Raw genomic sequence first — 20943 nt, 5'->3', positions numbered from 1 at the left:
CAAATTTCACCGATCCACTTATAATTTGGTTACATCGTCTCAAAAACAGAATACTCTATGAATTTACTTATTACAAATTATGTTCTAATATTGATGCTTTTTCACGTAAATGGTGTATGAATAGATTACTTTTTACAATTAACGAGGGCAGCATTGCATGGCTCATTTAAACATTTGATTTTATAACTCTGTGCTTGTAATCAACCTGATCTCATTTGAATGTTTATGTCAAACTATTCTTTTATTATATACCTGACTTTTGTGATTATAATTTGTAAATAAAGTTTTCATTTGAAAAGTCAAAAAAAAGTCTTTCTTTCTGTCTTTCTTTCTTTCTTTCTTTCTTTCTTTCTTTCTTTCTTTCTTTCTTTCTTTCTTTATTTCTTTCTTTAAATCCGCCATGTCATAATATAATTAATATAAACGAGATTTTTTTGTAACTTTTGAGGTTCAAATCACATTCAACAATATCATTTACAAAGTTTTAATCAACTGTCACATAAACTTTGCAAAATAACCTATTCTGTCTACAATCTTTCTCACAAGCATGATTATTTCCATACGCTTTATCAAAATTTACATCAATATCATTTCAAATCATTTATGAAGTTCTTCACAGTTTTTGTTTCTTTTTTTTTTCAAATAAAATGAGAAGAAATCACAAATTAACTCACCAATGGCTTCTTCAATACAGGCATAAAACGGCATATTTTCTGCTTAAATCTGACCTCATACAGGCTCGTAAAAGTTTCAGCCAATACCTGTCGAAAAAAACTGCTATAGCAGTGAAAAAAGGTTTATTTTTAGTTTAAAGTCAAAATTCAAAGTTGAATCAGCATAAAAGTTAAAATGGTGACTGCCTCAGACTGCAAATGTTGGCTTCACAAAGTCTAAAGATGCAATGCCAAGAAAACTAAAGCTACTGGGGTCTCCTCCCAATCTTCTAATTACCCAAAAGTATTCCAAGCAGATGCTAAGAAGAAAGGCTCGCTGTGCTCAACTAAAAAGGGCCTATACAATTTTTTTTTACACGATATACACAATAGATATGTAAATTAACTCAATCAATTTCGCAAAAGAATCTCTCACACACATTTTTCATTGTTGCATAAAATCTTACGTCCTTTTCACACCAGTCTATAGCTTTGTGTTTAGTCTCTAAAACTGAATTCATTTTTTTTTCTTCCCTATACTCCCCCCCCCCTCTCTCTCTCTCCCTCCCTCCCTCCCTCCCCCGCTTTCTCCCATTCTCTCTGTTTTATTTCCTATTGTCTGTGTTTATTATTTTTCCTTTGTCTGTGTATATTTTTTTTCATTCTGTTTTCTAGTAGTAATTTTTTCAATGTTTATTTTTGTCTCTCTCTCTCTGTTGTTCTTTGTTTCCTTTTTAAAGTTTTTTGTGTTTGTTTGTGGTTTTTTGTTGCTCCGTCTTTGTATATTTTCTATTTTTTTAACAACTTAGTAACAGTGGCTCCCGTTCCTTGTACACTATTCCTTCTCAAAAGTTAGTGAACCCCGCCACAAAATACACTTCTTAATGCGGAGAGTTGAATATAGACAACAACACTACAATGTACAGCGAGCCAAGAGAAACAAACTTTATTGAATTTGATAATTTATCACCTGAATTCATTATTACATGGCAAAACTTGAACATTTTAAATACATATTATGTTCATTTTTGGTAGGATTCACTAACTTTGAAGTTCCACTCCCCCCGCCTCTCATCCTTTTGCAAGCGCTCTATGTAGTTAGTATTCAACATGTTCAAAGTTTTAGCAGATTCGATTCAATTTTATTATTATTTACAATTTAATGAAAAGATAAATCCATAGATTCAATTTATAAAGGAATAATAGCTATGTGCTCGATATACTTCAATTCTAATCAAATATACATTGGTCTTTTTTAGATAGCAAACTCTAGATTGTCCTCTCGGAATAATTTTCCCTCGTTTTCTATCTATATCTCATAAAATAATCGGATATCTGTTTTGTTTCTATTTGTTTTCTCTTTTGCTTTGCTAAATGCACTCTAATATATATTGGCCTAAGAGAATAAAACAATCGAATATCAAAATGTAGCCTTTGTATAATGTAATATGATTTGCAGCTTGAGGCCCCCTTCATCTGTAATGGTGATTCTTGATTTAAGTATAAAACAAGATTCCACATTCAGCATATCAAGAGATAAGATATTTTCTATATCATTATATTATATAGTTGATAATAATCGATACATATACCATTCCCATTTATACAGTATATAAGTCTACAATGGTCCTGTAACACAAAGGTTAGCGATTGATCGCAGGCTTGGTATTCATGATTAATTGTACATTGTAGTCAATTCAATCAATCGTAGAGATATTCATCTAAAATGCTTGTTAAGGTTCGTGTAACAGGCCCCAGAAGTGCATTTCAAAACACGAAGCCCATTTGCTCTTTTTTCATGTTAAACTAACTAGGCGAGATAACACAAAGGTTAGCGATAACAGATTACTCGCTAAATGAAATAGCCTATCAAGATCGTCGTTGCATGCGTATTTTCTTCACTAGACTGAATAGGAACCAATCAGAATTGTTCTTTCAAATTTGTGCTACGGGACCCAGATGTCACTGATTATACATTCAAAATAAATTCATCTAATAGCTACGCATAGTCACTAATAGTGATGCATTCATGGCGTCACGAAACATATGTTACAAAATGATAAAAAAACCTTATACCGAAATTATAAAACTATAAATGTTGTAATCAATTCAAATCAAAATACTCTTTCCCAAGGGATAAACAGAGTCGTTTAAAACATTAGTCATAACTATTACATTTTATAAACAAAAGAATCTCATAGACTAACCTCTGAGAGGGCAGTAATTCAATGGCATGCATTTGTAAAATAATATAAATCGTGATATTTACACAAGAAAAAAAATCATTTATACATTAAAATGAAATGTTATTAAAAAAATAACCACAGATCGACCTGGAGTTGGCGCCCTTAATACGTTAAAGGTGATACCTTGGTCTCTAGAATTATTGCGTAAAAAGGTTCTATTCAGAACGTTCATTTAAGGCTGTTTTCATGATCCTAAAATCGCAATCGCAGAATTTCGTCGTTTGGGGCTTGTACTAAAAAAGCTAGTTGTTATTTTTATTTTCCAGATATACAATTATCTATTTTTACTTGATTAAACTTCCATTTTTAATTTCGAAATAAGCGGTGGATTAGTTTTGGGTTTTTAACACCAATTTGTTAGGTGCAAATTCGGGATAAGGATTGCATAAATATTCTTTTAAAACTGCAAGAATTTAGCAGTTTTGATGGGTGTCAAATTCTGGGATCTGAAGTGATCGTTGTTACATGCTTGAATTTAGAGAGAGAACACCGGGCAATAAAAACTGAGTATAGCAATCGTTTACTTAATCTGAAATCAAAGATAGTGAAATCTATCTGTATGAATTTTCTCTAAATAATTCTTAGAAAGCCTCTACACCTTAATATAACGATAATTCAAGATTTGTAATTATACTATACACCGTAGAAAATACATTTCTATATGCACTATTATGTAAATAATAATTGAGATCAAGTTTATATTTATACACGCATATATTGAAAAATGAATATAAATTATATATTCACATCTCCACCTGTAATTACCATTACAATGCTTCCATTCCCTTTCAAAGGGATTTATGACAAAAGAAGAATAAGAAATATTCTACACATGTCTCGTAAACATTCTAAAACAAAGAAAATCAAAACGGTATATTTTCAAGACTACTCTTAAACAAAAAGAGATTTTTTTTACCAGCAAATATTTGGGTTTTTTAATAACTGGTTATCAGCGGTTGGTATATCTTTCCCTCTTGGAGAAGATCACATATTTATCAAAAACAAAATGCAAGAAACGTCTAGACAGCAAAATATGTGGTGTTAACCAGTATACATAGAGGACCACACCAGTTATTTTACACCGGTGTTAAATTGGTGGTGTTAGTTTTACACCTATAGGTGCTATTACAACACCTATGGTTGTTACATTTACACTCTTTGGTGTTATGTTCAATCTCTAGGGTGTTATTTTAACACCTTAGGGTGTGGTCCTCTATTAACACCAATCGATGTCAGTTTTAACACCACAGTTTTTACAGTCTACAAGGTCCAAAAGAAGTCATCTTATCATTCCATCACCAACGTTAATTCAACTGAATAATATACAAATAGCGAATACGCATGAGTATGTTGGTACACAGCAAAAACTGTGGTGTTAACCGGTGTACATAGAGGACCACACCAGTTATTTTACACCGGTGTTAAATTGGTGGTGTTAGTTTTACACCTATAGGTGTTATTAAAACACATATGGTTGTTACATTTACACTCTTTGGTGTTATGTTCAATCTCTAGGGTGTTATTTTAACACCTCAGGATGTGGTCCTCTATTATCACCAATTGATGTCAGTTTTAACACCACAGTTTTTACAGTCTAGAAGGTCCAAAAGAAGTCATCATTCCATCACCAAAGTTAATTCAACTGAATAATATACAATAGCGAATAGGCATGAGTATGGTGGTACGAAACTTTCGCATGATGTGAAAGCAAAATGGTCTAATACTGTGTAGAGTATAGTCTTTCTGCTTATTTTCCGTTTATTCCCCTAATGCGCTGTAAATATTTTCATTAGTAAGTATGATAGTAATTATCTTGATTTATTTGAAATTACATTTGCTAATTGCTTTATTATATTTTCAATAAACACTTAGTTATATTTTTATCTTTAAGTTAGTAAATGATAATTACAATAATAAGCACGGTAGGCCTGTTTGTTGCAGACTAAATGGTATATTCAAAACTCGTAAAATTGGTGCAAAGTAACGTATAATTTTTACACTTCATTAATTGCTTCATTTTATTTATCACTTGTATCACTTGAATATTGTCGTATTAAATACTAAAATTTTCATATTTTATCCAGCTTCTGGCTGCGAAACATACTCTTTTTTTCTACGAATTAAATTTTATTGTATCTGTATCACATTAACTGACTTTGTCATTAGGAAAAGGTTTCGTATCGTAAGTAATATACATGAAGTATTGAATATCGAAACCTGTTAAAGTAGATTTGTAGCAGGGTGAAAGCACGTCAGTTTCCATACTACATGGTGTGATATAACGTGGATTACAGTGATACCTTGATGAAATATAACTTCATGTAAGAAGCAAAGGCGAGCATGTCTGGGGAGAGGGAAACCAAGTAACACCAATTCCAACCCAATGTCATATCAAGTGCATTGAACTCAACTCTTTCCTTCAGGTTCAAACCATCAAGATCATAGAGCCTGATCACCACCTTCCCATTCTTCCAATCAACACTCGCTATATACACCCTGTCCTGCTCATCCACGGCAGCATACGTGTAGACACCCTGTGGAGCTTGTAGAGACTTACCAGCATTCCCATCCCTGTCATAGACCGTCACTACGCTTGGATCGCCCCAACATGAACTCGTGACGATCAAACCCGTCCTGGTGGTAGATGCCTGCCTCGTATAGTGCTTTGTTTGAACAGTGTGCTTAAGAGTGGATCCCGTCGGGTCATAGATATAGACTTGTTTTCTATAGTTAGTAATGATGATTTCATCTGATGGACTACTGTTAACTCTGAGAAGATATCTATTGTTTCTCACGTGGATTGTTGCTTTCCTGGAGCCAAGGGGAGAATAGATGTGGGCTTCTGTTTTACCAGTCGACACGCATAACGACCCGTCCCGTTGCAAGACCAGATCACTACATTTCATGTCACTTAAGGGTGTGTTACTATACTGCTGCTTACCACCATTTGAATCAATGATATCAATACCTTGTGCATAATCCCCATACCCGATAGCGACAGTGCTATTGGAGTACCGTGCCATACCATACATCCCTCCCCGTAGATCAACACACTGAATGACATCCATCTTGGGATCTGATCCTGAGATGCTCCCGAGGTCAAGACGAGTATCGTCTGCTGGTTTGAACCTCTTCTCTTGTGCTTTCTTCTTTATGGCTGCCGTAGATGGATGATCAGTATATTCTGAGATACTCCCGAGGTCAAGACGGGCATTGTCTGCTGGTTTGAACCTCTTCTCCTGTGCTTTCTTCTTAATAGCTTCCACAGAAGTGTGATCAGTAACCTCCTTCAGCATGGTATCCAGCTCCTCACAGAGCAAGATATGAGCAGATAGAGTGTCTGTCTCAAGATGACCCAGTCTGTCATTATCAACCAATGTTATTGAACTACAAATACCCTTGATCCTCTGTCGATGTTTTGACTTCACGACGTCGAGGTCGTCATCAAAACTATGCTTTAAGGCATGTATTTGCTCGGTGAGATTTCGAAGATTTTCTTCCAGTTCCTTGGCCTTGATACTGTAGGCTTGCCTGACATCATCTAGTAGTGTCTGCACTGCAGTGTGTACCTCATGACGTTGTATTTCTATGTTCTGAATGTTCTTCTCCAGCTCTGCTTTCTTGTCAGCACATCGCTGAGCAAGGTCTGTCACCTACGAATTGAAAATGTGGTAAGTAAAAACAGCGAGTTAGATCTGGAAATATTCCTTAAGGTGAAAGAAAGAAATATCATAAAACAAAGAATGACATACGATATTCTGAATAAGCTTGAAAGAGACAACAAACATATATCAATACAAAATTACATGTCAAATTGAAACAGTAACGATAATAATCACCACAGTAGTTCAACATTGAGAATAAAGAACAAATGAATTAGATGCAACAATATTTATAATATTGATGACGGTATTACAAATTATAAACATCATTATTATTGTGTATTCAACAGCATCCAGTAGTAGTAGTAGTAGTAATAGTAGTGGTATTAGTGGTGGTAGTAGTGGTGGTAGTAGTAGTAGTAGTAGTAGTAGTAGTAGTAGTAGTAGTAGTGGTGGTGGTAGTAGTGGTGGTGGTAGTAGTGGTGGTGGTAGTAGTAGAAGTAGTAGTAGTAGTAGTAGTAGTGGTAGTAGTGGTAGTAGTAGTGGTAGTAGTAGTAGTAGTAGTAATAGTAGTAGAAGTAGTAGTAGTAGTAGTAGTAGTAGTAGTAGTAGTAGTAGTAGTAGTAGTAGTAGTCCAGTTGTTATCATTTTCGTGACCACTATATAATCATGACCAAAAAGTGTAATGATCATTGCTGTTTACTCTTTTTGACATCATCGATCACCCTTAATATTTTAAGGACAAGTCTACCCCCAACAAGCATAACACTAAACATTTCATCAAAATCGGATGTAAAATAAGAAATTATGACATTTTTAAATTTCGCTTAATTTCAAAAACAGTTATATGCACATCCTGGTCGGTATGCAAAGGAGAGGACTGATGACATCACTCACTCACCATTTCTTTTGTTTTTTATTATAAGAAATCTTAAATATTTTAATTTTTCTCCTCATTTGCCTGTGAAACAAAGTTTTATTTCTACCTGAACATGTGGAATGACCACTGCTTAACATTTTATGGTTCAGTCAAGTTGGTCTTATTGTTAAATCTGTAAATATTTAAATATTGTATCATTCAATAAAAACAAAATAAACAGTGAGTGACGGACATCTCATTTGCATGTGACTTAATTGTGCATACATCACTATTTTGTGAAAAATAAGTGAAAGTTTAAAATGTCATACTTTTCTTATTTTACATCCGATTTTGATGAGATTTTCAGCGTTACGCTCGTCTGATTTTTCTATCTAGATTAAAATCAACATTTTTATGAGGTATAGACTTATAATCATCAAAAACTGTAATGATCATTGCTGTTTGTTTGTTTCGACATCAATAATCAACCTCAATAATTTACATCAGTGTCTAACCATAAAAATCTACCTATCGTACGCAGTAAAAATGCGTTTTAAAATGTATATGGAACGCTGTTTAACCTTACCGCAGTAATTCAAACAGTTTTAACAAGTCTTTAAACTCTTAGACAGCAAAATTTGATTTTAGCTTATAATTGTCAATGTAAGGTTCAAATAGAAAACATCGTTATATAAAATTTACGTTTAAAATGCTGTTTAATTTTCATACGAGACCGTTTAACAGCAATTTTGTTTTATAATTTAAATAAGTTTCCAAACTTCCAAAAGCACAGTTTGATTTTTACTATTTGATTTTCAAAGAAATTTCTTAAAGGGATGGTCCGGGCTGAACGTATGTATACTTTAATAAATAGAGTAAAATTCACTGAGCAAAATGCCAAAAATTTCATCAAAATCGGATTACAAATAACAAAGTTATTGAATTTTAAAGTTTAGCAATATTTTGTGAAAACAGTCGTCATGAATATTCATTAGGTGGGCTGATGATGTCACATCTCCACTTGTTCTTTTGTATTTTATTATGTGAAATTAAGTTTATTCATTTTTTTCCCTCCAAGAACTAGAAAATTGGATTGACGACTGATTGAGTGCATTAGATATTTATTGCTGCAACTTATATCATTATAAGGGAGACAAATTATTCACACAAGTATGAAATAATGAAAAAAATATGATTTTATGTAATAACATAAGAAAACGGAAAGTGGAGATGTGACATCATCAGCCCACCTGATGAATATTCATGACGACTGTTTTCACAATATACTGCTAAATTTTAAACTTTAATAACTTTATTATTTGTTATCCGATTTTGATGAAATTTTTGGCATTTTGCTCAGTGAATTCTACTCTATGTATTAAACTATAAATATTTTCAGCCCGGACCATCCCTTTAAACTTCTTAATAACCATGATAACTATTTAAGGTTCAATAGTAAACAGCGTTTTATGTATTTTAAATAGCATTTCTACAGTGATAATTATGAATACAATTACCTTCTGTCGCAACTCCTGCTCAAAGTTAATCTGGTTCTTGATTTTGTGATTTTGATGATCAACGAGTATGCACTTGTGACAGACATGGACCTTACAATCCTCACAAAACATATCCTTGTTTTCTTGTTTGTGGATGGAACACTTCTCGAATAAATGACCAATGCTGACCTTTCCTTCGATGACTTCATCCATGGAGACAATCTCATGACCGTCAAAGAACATGGTAAGCTGTTGATGAGAAAACAGACACTTATCACACATGTAACAATTACATGTTAAGCAGAAGGACACGGCGTCTTTCAGAGACTTGCAAGCGGTGCATTTCTGGCACATCTCAAGGACAGCATTCATTCCTCCACACTTGGCGTGGTAATCGTCTACGCATCCGTTGATGGAGACATTGAGGCGGAGATCATCGACACGGTTGGCAGACAGCTTGGTGATCTCCCTGCAGAGAGGACAGACCATGTGATCAAGGTCCTGGTGGGTTAGATCGTATTTCTTGAGGCATCGCCTACAAAATGTGTGTCCACATGAAGTCAGGATTGTTGCCTCGACAAATATATCAAGACATAATGGACATATCAGGTTCGGTGAAGTGCTTGATGCTTTCTCTGATCCACACTTCTCAGCCATCGCTAAATAAAGAGATCTAATTGAATTCTAACCACAAGAAATATCACATTACAACGAAGCCAACAGTGCATTTCGATACAAATCACTCGTAGTGCTGCAATAGTAAAAGTACAGTATTGTGAATTGAAGTAGGACATTTCTATTAATAGAACTGGGTATTCCCACCTACCTTTGAACTTGACAGCGTTAAGTATGCATAATTCCATCGAAAGAGGGAGTTTTTTTTCCATTCCGCTTATATACATTTAGTACACAATGATCCAAAAGCCTCGTATATTTTTCGATTACAAATAATGGTAAAAGCACACTATCGGCAGTAGAAACTTCCTATAAATAGAACTGGGTATAATAATTATATCAATACCCTGTGTGGTGATGGCTCCATGTGACTACATGATGATTATGTCATCAGAATCGTTCTTCCACTACAAACTCTTGTCAGTTTTATCAATCACAAAGTTTGATTAGTCAGAATGTAGATATTCCTATTTTCAATTGGTTATCTAAATATTCGAGATTTATCGATCTGTGCTGGCCTTGGAATTGTTTGACTGAATCAACACAGTCAAAAGCTGTTAAAAATCTTTATATATACCACGCTGTTTTGCCATATCAACTTTTATACAGTAGTTTTTTGGACGGTGTTTAAAGTCTTAAACGATATTGCTAAATCAAGCATGTTTCCTAAAAACGTTTGGCAAGTACTTAAGGATTCTTGTAGTAAACAGCGTTGTATTAAAAAAAAACTTGTATGCCATACTGTGAAGGACTTAGTTGGATCATAGAGATGGACTCTGGGCGCTTTAATTTTTAGTTAAAATCAAACAATATTTCAATGAAGGGTATGATCTGGAAAATTTGTCATGTGATAATACCTGGAAAAGAAGATCTTTAAAAATGATTATATCATTTTCACCCTTTTTCATTCACCAACCATTCCTCCCCCCCCCCCCCCCCCCCTCGTTCCTAATATCCTCATTTCATGCGTCAGTTAACTGTTAAATTCCAGTTCCCTATAGCACCCCCATTTAAAGAGGGCAATCTAGTTCTCAACTCTTTTTTTTTTCTTTTTTTATTTATGTTTTTATTGATAAATCATCAACATACAAATCATTTACATGAAATTCAACTATAAAAGTTACATAAAAAAAATAAATCATAAAAGTTACATAAAAAAAAGATAAATAAAGATCAAATATAAATCACAATATATACAAAAAATTGGAGCGATCGGGAAAAAAAACAAGGAGAAAGAGGAGTACATGTATATCATTTCATTAAAACAATATCATATTTTTACATGAGCAAGAACCCCTAGAATGGAAACCAATCAGCAACAATCTTTGGCAAAGTTATTTAAAAAAATAATTAAGAAAGTCCATGATGCAAAGCATTAAAACAAAAACCTACTCAGGCTAGAAAGGGCAGAAGTAAGGGAGGAGACGACCAGCCGCCCTCTAACTCTCTCACACGTTCCCCTCGGCTCGCCTCGCCTAGAATCATAGACAATATCCTCACACTGACACTCGCCCCCCCCCCCCTTCCATCACATACTGTAAGAAACTCCACACTCAAAGACCATCGTCGTCCCCTCCCCCCCCCCCCCCCCCATTCCAGCCGGATAATTGCACGTGGTCAAAATAAAAGCTGAGCGTGAGAAGAGCCAAGAAGAATTTGACCGATTTTCATTCCGGGGACATCGCACATGTTAACAGTGGCGGTAGAATAGTAACAACGCGTCGAGTTAGAATGGTTGTATTAGGTTACATAGGTCAGCCATAATACAGCACAAGTATCAAGAGGACAGAAATTAACAAAAAAATGGCAAGAAAAGTACAAACATGGAGTGCAAATAACATGTATACATGAAATAAAAAAGAGTTTCAGAGTTACACATAAAATGGCACTCAATGCTCTGAATTATACAACACCTAGATATCGAAACGCTATTTTTTAAAGTGACTAGGTAACTTATTGCTTTTTTTTTGCTGCCAAATATTCTAACTCTTTTTGTTTCTTAACAAAAGATTTATACATGACAAAGTTTGGGAGCTCGTTTCTAAATTTGCAAGACTAAATATGATACTTCAATAGTAAAAACAAATATGAAACAAATTTATCACTACATATACCAAACACTTTTTGATAATTAGTTATAGAAATACGGGAACCTGTTTTCTGTGTGATTACAATCTCAAGAGCGTGCCAAAGAGATGTTACTTTTTCACATTCGTAGAACAAATTAATTAGTGTTTCCTCTTCTTTTCCACACATGGAGCAATTAGGAGAGTCTTTTAGTTTGATCTGGAAAATAAATTTATTTATTAAAAGCAATGGCTTTGTTAACAATTTTAAAGTAAAAGGATCTTAATTTAGTATCAAGAGAACAGAAGAAATTATTCAAATGAACCTTTTGCCAGTTGATGTTAACAGGGAGCAATAAATTGTTGCTCCAAAAAGCATATCTCTTGGCTGGAGTATAAGAGCCAAGAAGTACTTTGTACACATTCTTAGGAATTTTTTTTGTAATCTAATAGGTTTACAACAATGGTGTCGTGAACGCCAACAATATCAACATCAAAATTCACCATCCATTCTTCTGGAATATTTTTCATTAAAAAATTAAATTTCCTTCTATCTGAAGAGGGGATGTCAAAATCTAATACAAATTCTTCAAAAAGTTTGTGACCAGGGAGGGGTGGATTAAACAAATCGGCAATGGTACAAATGCCTTTATCATACACTGTAAAAACTCTGGTGTTAAAACTGACACCAATTGGTGTTAATAGAGGACCACACCCTGAAGTTTTAAAATAACACCCTAGAGATTGAACATAACACCAAAGAGTGTAAATGTAACAACCATAGGTGTTGTAATAACACCTATAGGTGTAAAACTAACACCACCAATTTAACAACGGTGTAAAATAACTGGTGTGGTCCTCTATGTACACTAATTAACACCACAGTTTTTGCTGTGTACCATACATCATAAAATAAAAAAAAGGTTTGGATTTAGATCGAATTGATTTATTAAACAACGGAGATTGACATGCGCTCAATTCTGAAAAATTGAAGCCGTAAAACTTTTCCCTTTAAGAGTTACTTCAGTTCTTAATTGCTTAGAGGCATGGTTTCAGTTAAGGAGATTTAGGACGTAAAACACATATCATTATTATTATTGATTACTATTATTATTATAACTATTAATAATAATAATAATATTATTATTATTATTGTTGTTATTATTATTATTTATTATTATTATTATTTTAGATATATAAGTTTGCACGAAATTCTTGTTGAATTTATTGTCATATTCTGACCAGGACAGCTGAACGATTTAGCTCTATTTAGGTATAGATAAAAAAAGGTCCAATTATGTCTCTCGCCAAATTAATGAGTGGTTAGTCTACTAAGGGACACACATTTTTATATTGTTTAGGGGGGTGCCTCGCCTGCATAGCAGAGCGGGATTATCAATATTTAAAATTGTAACCTAAGGTTAAATTTTGAAATGTCATCATATATTAAGAGGTAAACAAACCAAGTTAATTAAGGGTAAGGGTAAATAAGTACAACTGAACATAGCATTTTATTGTCATATGAAATGTGTTTTTGTGAATAATTATTCGATAGTCGTTTTCAAAGTCACCACTATGCTATATTGAATGGCATAATGTAGGCGAGACACTGCCAGAGGCGTACTACTTGTAGTTGGATCTTTTTTTAGCATTATTGTTTTTAATGATTCCATAGACATGCCAGATACACAACGAAAATTATTCATAAATACTTACATACAGCTGTGTATATACTTACTTTCCATCTCATTCTCACCTCTGTTTGACCCACCCCCCCCCCCTCTCCCCCTCATCTTTTTACATACTTTCTAGTTCGAAATCAAAGTTTGAACAGACTTGATTCAAATTTATGACATTCATAATTTAATGAAACACATAGATTCAATTCAAAACAAATAATACAAAAAAAACTCCGAAGGATATTCAGTGATACACTATTACCCTTACGTCTAAGAACTAGGTCCATATACTTTTGAAGTTATGACAACATTTCAGAAACTTAACCTTGGTTAAGACTTCGATATTGATTCCCCCAACATGGTCTAGTTTATTGACTCTATATGACCTTTGACCTTAATCATGTGACTTGAAACTCGGGCAGGATATTCAGTAACACTTAATTACCCCTATATGTCCAAGTTTCATGAACTAGGTCCATATACTTTTTAAGTAATGATGGCATTTACAAAACTTAACCTTGGTTAAGATTTCAATGTTGACGACGCCGCCGTCGCCGTCGGAAAAGCGGCGCCTATATAAGTCTCGCTCTGCTATGCAGCCGAGACAAAAAAAAACTTATTTATACTTAGAAATATAAATTTGACACCTTTTCTGAAATGTGACTTTTTGGCATATATATACACAATTTAAGCAAATATTCAGACATTACAGGAGAGGAGGGCATCATAGAGTTGAGCATATATTAAGTTTTATATCATTTATCTCAAGATTAAATATTCTCCAAATTTCCTTACTACATAATGTTCAATTATCTGTTTTTATGCATTCCTATTGTAACAACCTTTTGCCTAATAACAAACCAACATAGATAAACATAATACTAGACATTTAGCTGATACTCGTGCAATATATGGTCATTATTCTTTCTCAAACAATATATTTTTATATACATGTAGGGGTCCCGTTATTTGGAATAAGCTCCCTCAAAATATCAAACAGTGCAAAACTGTACAAAGCCTTAAAAGACATTTGAAAATCCATTTAATGCAGAAATTATATTACTAATAGTATACTGATATAGAATCAATTATATTCATGTTATGTTTGTTTGATATGTATTTCCAGTATGCATTTATTTTTATTGTGTTGTTTTGTGTTAATTTCATGATCATTAATTTAAAAGTTTGTTGTTACTTTCTGTGATCCATCGACTATTCTCAAATATTCTTACTTATGTTAAAATGTATTTTATTTGAAATATCCATATTTCTTGATTTGTATGTTTTTTAATGAAGATTTTGGTAAATAAAGTTTCAATTTAAAGTGAATAATAAAGCGAGACTGATATTTTGATATCATCATGATCATATTGAAGAAAAAAAACACATAATGTGACATAGTGTGAACATGAAATGAAAATGTACAAATTCTATGTTAAGCAAAGTGATTTTATATTTTGATCTTCCTCATAGGAGACAACAGAATATACTCTACATAGATTTATAGCTTATCATATCTCATATAGGCTTATTATCAAATTCAGAAACTAATAGAAAAGTTCGCTATGCCAACAATTGCTCATATATATACAGCTTATCATATCTCATATAGGCTTATGATCAAATTCAGAAACTAATAGAAAAGTTCGCTATGCCAACAATTGCTCATATATATATACAGCTTATCATATCTCATATAGGCTTATGATCAAATTCAGAAACTAATAGAAAAGTTCGCTATGCCAACAATTGATCATATATATATACAGCTTATCATATCTCATATAGGCTTATGATCAAATTCAGAAACTAATAGAAAAGTTCGCTATGCCAACAATTACGGTACATATATACAGCTTATCATATCTCATATAGGCTTATGATCAAATTCCAAAACTAATAGAAAAATTCGCTGAGCCAAACATTTATGACTCATCGCTTGAATAGTCATTAACTGATAAATAACATTTTAAAAAATATGGTAATGGATATGTACATTCCACGATAACTATTAGAATATGAAATAAATATATGCATACAATGTATCAATTAAATCATTTTAAATTCATTTTGCCTGACCATCGCTTTCAGAATACTAGCCAATGTGACACATGTAACAGTATCCCGTTTATGTGATTTGTTCAACTGATAACCTATAATGTATATTCGGTTAGAGGGCGCACTCATGCTGAGTAATAAAGTACCCTTCCTACCTGTAAAAAATATCTAACTACTCTCTGATGTTCGAGTCAAGTAAAACCACCTAACAACCCAACCACAACATGAAACAACATAGAGTGAACATAATCAAAATGTACAAATTTTACACAGTCACTAAGCAGTAAAAAAGTACATTGTTTAACTCTGTCACTCTAACAACAAGTTGTTTAAACTTTTTCTGTAATTGTTTAAACTTTTTAAACAATTTCTTTAAAAAGTTTAAACAATAGTTGTTACAGTGATGGGCTTAAATAACGTGCTTAAGATTTTAAACAGCGTTTTACAGTGTATGTTATATTGGAGCTTATTTACAAAGTGATTACACGTTCACATTGTATTCTTCAGGGGTCATCATCATATGCATTATAATGATCAAATTCAATAGAAAAGTTCGTTGCGCCTAACAACCGATTAAATTATGAAGTCATTACAGAATGAAATAAACATATAGAGAACAAATATATCCGACGCTTTAAGGAAATATGTTGATGGGCATATACTGTACATTACTGTACACGATAACTACGAAAATATGAACAAAACACATTTGAATCATAAAAAGATACATGGCTATGCCTCAAGGATATGGTTGCTTATAAACACACATACATGAATCGTTGGCCTATGTGGAGTGGGTTAGATGACAAGTCAGAGCGCTAGTGCCCTTTTATACGATATTATTATCAGGTCCCTCGGAGAGGACCTTAAGCCGTCGGTTCACTGGTTGATTACTAACAACAACCAACCAATCGCACTTTCTCCGCAGTCCAGTATAAAAATCCTCACTAACATGTTTTATATATACATGTATACACCCAAAATTATTTACATAATATAGATCAATTCAGTAATGAAGGGGTACTCAGGCTGAGAGTGACAAACAAAAAACTGAAAACTGAAAATTTTATCAGCATTGCGTTTAATACTTTGGTGACACTGTTATAAGATTGGTTATTGCTTTGATTTGTAATATCATCATTGTTGAAACATATTTTACACACATACATTGTGATGTCCGTTAATGAAATAAGAAAAGGGAAAGTTGGGACCACACATCATCAGCCCACCTATCACTGGTCATTGCATGCATAGAGCTGTTTTCACAGAACATCGATAAACTAACATATTGATTAGTTGTTTTATATGATTTTGATGAAATTTTCAGCGTTTTGCCATTTTATACTATGGAGTATATCATAATATATATTCTGATTTTACTATTTTCAGCCAGGAGAACCCATTTTTAAAGGAATTTTACTGATAGTTCTATAGCATGCGTGACTAGTCTGTGTATTCCTACGAATGTCACATGATGGATCCTACCATTGGAATAAGATATCATGAAATTAGAATAAACAATAGAATATTGAACCATGGAGGTAAAACATGATAGCTGGGTGAATACATGTCACACAATATTCATTGGGCTGTGATGCTTTATGGTGTGATATAATATGGATTACAGTGATACCTTGATGAAATATAACTTCTTGTCACAAGCAAAGGCGAGCATGTCTGGGGAGAGGGAAACCAAGTAACACCAATAACTATCCAATGTCATATTAAGTGCTTTGAACTCAACTCTTTCCTTCAGGTTCAGACCATCAAGATCATAGAGCCTGATCACAACGCTACTATTATCCTCATCAACACTCGCTACATACACCCTGTCCTGCTCATCCACGGCAGCATACAGGTAGACATCCTCTGGAGCTTGTAGAGACTCACCAGCATTCCCATCCCTGTCATAGACCGTCACAACGCTTGGATCGTCCAAACATGAACTCGTGACGATCAAACCCGTCCTGGTAGTAGATGCCTGCCGAGTCTTGTGCTTTGTTTGAACAGTGTGTTTAAGAGTGGATCCTGTCGGGTCATAGATATAGACTTGTTTTTCATAGTTAGCAATGATGATTTCATCTGATGGACTACTGTTAACTATGAGATAATATCCATTGTCTCTCACGTGGATTGTTGCTTTCCTAGTGCCAAGGGGAGAGTAGATGTAGGCTTCCGTATAAGAACCAGTGGACACGCATACCGACCCGTCCCGTTGGAACACCAGATCATAACATTTCATGTCACTTAAGGGTGTGTTTCTATACCGCTGCTTTCCGCCATTTGAATCAATAATATCAATACCTTGTGCATTATACCCATACACGATAGCGACAGTGCTATTGGAGTACCGTGCCATACCATGCATCACTCCCCGTAGATCAACACACTGAATGACTTCCATCTTGGGATCTGATCCTGAGATACTCCCGAGGTCAAGACGAGTATCGTCTGCTGGTTTGAACCTCTTCTCCTGTGCCTTCTTCTTAATAGCTTCCGCAGAAGTGCGATCAGTAACCTCCTTCAGCATGGTATCCAGCTCCTCACAGAGCAAGATATGAGTAGATAGAGTGTCTGTCTCAAGATGACCCAGTCTGTCATTATCTACCAATGTTATTGAACTACAAATACTCTTGATCCTCTGTCGATCTTTTGACTTCAAGACATTGAGGTCGTCATCAAAACTATGCTTTGAGGCATTTATTTGGTCGGTGAGATTTCGAAGATTTTCTTCCAGCTCCTTGGCCTTGATGCTGTAGGCTTGCCTGACATCATCTAGCAGTGAATGTACTGCAGTGTGTACCTCATGACGTTGTATTTCTATGTTCTGAATGTTCTTCTCCAGCTCTGCTTTCTTGTCGGCACATCGCTGAGCAAGGTCTGTCGCCTACAGAATGAAAGTGTGATATGTAAAAACAGCGAGTTAGATCTGGAAATATTTCATAAAGGCGTATTATAAGAAATACTAAAACTGTAAAACAAAGATAAATCATACAGAATGACATACGATATTCTGAATAAGCTTGAAGAGAGACAACATATAATTACAAAATTGTACGTCATATTTAAACAATAACGGTAATAATCATCAATGTAATTCAACATAAAGAATAAAAAAATGAATTAAATGCAACAACATTTTATATACTGATGATGGTATTGCAAAGTATTATTTATCATTGTCAATCTGTATTCAACACCATCTATTATTGTTGTCATTCTATTAATCAATATTCATGTCTATGATTATAAGTATTATTATTCTTGTTATTATAATTATTATTATCATTAATATTTCATCGTCATTAATATTATTTTTTCAATATTGGAAGTCCAGTTACTGTTCTTAATATCTTATATACCTTAATATTGTGATTATAAGTACTATTGTTGTCACCATCATAATCATTATTAAACCTGGTATGATCTTTGGTGTTTATTCTTATCAATTAATTTTTAAGATCACCCTCAGTATTTATAACCATGTTTAATCTACCTATTATGTTGGGCAACATACTGTCCACTATGTTGGGTAAAGTTTGTTTGTAAAGAAATATATACATGCCTATATATTCTGGGCAATTATTATCTAATTGAGCAAATTTATTACCGAATTATTAGTTTTTATTACCCAATTTGGACAGATTTTATCCAATAGTAGTATGGATAGTATGTTGCGCAGTGATTGTTAAAAATTTGGCCTTTTTTGCCTAAACTTTTCATGAGTGTACGCTTTCAAAATATTGCCTACATTTTTATACAACTTTTACCTCACATTACTTGTTTAAATATTTTTTAAGCGTTTAAACTTTTAAACAACTATGTTTGATTATTAATATTTGATTCTCAAAATTAATACTGGTTGTTTAAACTTCTAAACAACTACTGTAAGGTTCAAATAGTGAACAGCGTTATATAGATTTTTATACAGGGTTTTTTACTGTGATAATTATGAATGAATTTACCTTCCGTCGCAACTCCTGCTCAAAGTTAACCTGGTTCTTGATTTTGTGATTTTGATGATCAACGAGTGCGCACTTTTGACAGACATGGACCTTACAATCCTCACAAAACATATCTTTGTTTTCTTGTTTGTGGATGGAACACTTCTCGAATAAATGACCAATGCTGACCTTCCCTTCGATGACATCATCCATGGAGACAATCTCATGACCTTCGAAGACGACTGTAAGATGTTGATGACAATGTAAGCACTCATCACACATGTAATAATTACATGTTCTGCAGAATGACACAGCGTCTTTCAGAGACTTGCAAGCGGTGCATTTCTGGCACATCTCGAGGACAGCATTCATCCCTCCACACTTGGCGTAGAAATCGTCTACGCATCCGTTGATAGAGACATTCAGGCGGAGATCATCGACACGGTTGGCGGACAACTTGGTGATCTCCCTGCAGAGAGGACAGACCATGTGATCAAGGTCCTGGTGGGTTAGATCGTATTTCTTGAGGCATTGCCTACAAAATGTGTGTCCACATGAAGTTAAGATTGTCGCCTCAACAAATATATCAAGGCATAATGGACATATCAGGTTCGGTGAAGAGCTTGATGCTTTCTCTGATCCACACTTCTCAGCCATCGCTAAATAAAGAGATCTAATTAAATCCAACCACAAGAACTATCACATTACAACGAAGCCAACAGTGCATTTCGATACAAATCACTCGTAGTGCTGCAATTGTAAAAGCACACTATTGTGAATTGAAGTAGGAACTTTCTATTAATAGAACTGGGTATTCCCACCTACCTTTGAACTTGACAGCGTTATGTATGCATAATTCCATCGAAAGAGGGAGTTTTTTTTTCCATTCCGCTTATATATATTTAGTACACAATGATCCAAAAGCATCGTTTACTTTTTGATTACAAACAATGGTAAAAGCACACTATCGTCATGATTGTGCAGTAGAAACTTCATATAAATAGAACTGGGTATAATAATTATATTAATAGCCTGTGTGGTGCTGGCTCCATGTGACTACCTGATGACTATGTCATCAGAATTGTTCTTCCACTACAAACTCTTGTCAGTTTTATCTATTACAAAGGTTGATTAGTCAGAATGTAGATATTCCTATTTTCAACTGATTATCTAAATATTCGAGATTTATCGATCCGTGCTGGCCTTGGCATTGTTTGACTGAAGCAACACAGCCAAAAAGCTGTTAAAAACCTTTATACATACCGCGCTGTTTGCGATATCAACTTTACAGTAGTTAGAGTATACGTTGTTTAAAGTCTTAAACAACATTGATAAATAAATCATGTTTCTTTTAACCGTTTGACAACTACTGTAAGTTCATATAGTAAACAATGTTGCATAAAAAAAAAAAAACTTTTTACTGTGAATGACTTGATCATAGAGTTGAATACTGCACTCTAAAACAAATCAGTCAAAAATGACTAGTTAATAGGGTCAGCCGGGTGCAACTATTATTTTAGCCATATTTGACTATTTTCTAGTCGTATTTTACTAGAACAGAGTCATTTCTGACTAGAATATATGTCAGAAATGTGACTATCAATGATTGCCATATCAGTTGCACCCAGCTGACTACTGGTCTAGTCAATTTGACTGATTTGTTGT

General features: G+C 33.9%; 2 protein-coding genes across 2 annotated transcripts; both read right to left on the bottom strand.

Moving 5' to 3' along the window:
- Positions 1 to 1627: 1627 nt before the first annotated feature.
- LOC135156627 (E3 ubiquitin-protein ligase TRIM71-like) lies at positions 1628 to 9581 on the bottom strand. The gene is made up of 2 exons (XM_064109403.1): positions 8878 to 9581; positions 1628 to 6552 (listed from the first exon to the last, which is right to left on the bottom strand). Exons 1-2 carry the CDS (start codon positions 9511 to 9513, stop codon positions 5188 to 5190), a joined length of 2001 nt encoding a protein of 666 aa, XP_063965473.1. The 5' UTR covers positions 9514 to 9581; the 3' UTR covers positions 1628 to 5187.
- A 3856-nt stretch (positions 9582 to 13437) lies between these two features.
- Positions 13438 to 20036, bottom strand: LOC135156727 (E3 ubiquitin-protein ligase TRIM45-like). The gene is made up of 2 exons (XM_064109774.1): positions 19300 to 20036; positions 13438 to 18221 (listed from the first exon to the last, which is right to left on the bottom strand). The coding sequence occupies exons 1-2, from the start codon at positions 19933 to 19935 to the stop codon at positions 16956 to 16958; spliced, it is 1902 nt and encodes a 633-aa protein (XP_063965844.1). The 5' UTR covers positions 19936 to 20036; the 3' UTR covers positions 13438 to 16955.
- Positions 20037 to 20943: the final 907 nt, after the last annotated feature.

This window comes from Lytechinus pictus, chromosome 14 (assembly GCF_037042905.1).
Source record: "Lytechinus pictus isolate F3 Inbred chromosome 14, Lp3.0, whole genome shotgun sequence".
Classification (NCBI taxonomy): domain Eukaryota; kingdom Metazoa; phylum Echinodermata; class Echinoidea; order Temnopleuroida; family Toxopneustidae; genus Lytechinus; species Lytechinus pictus.
Note: the sequence above shows the minus strand (reverse complement) of the source record. Positions and strands in the feature narration are given on the sequence as shown.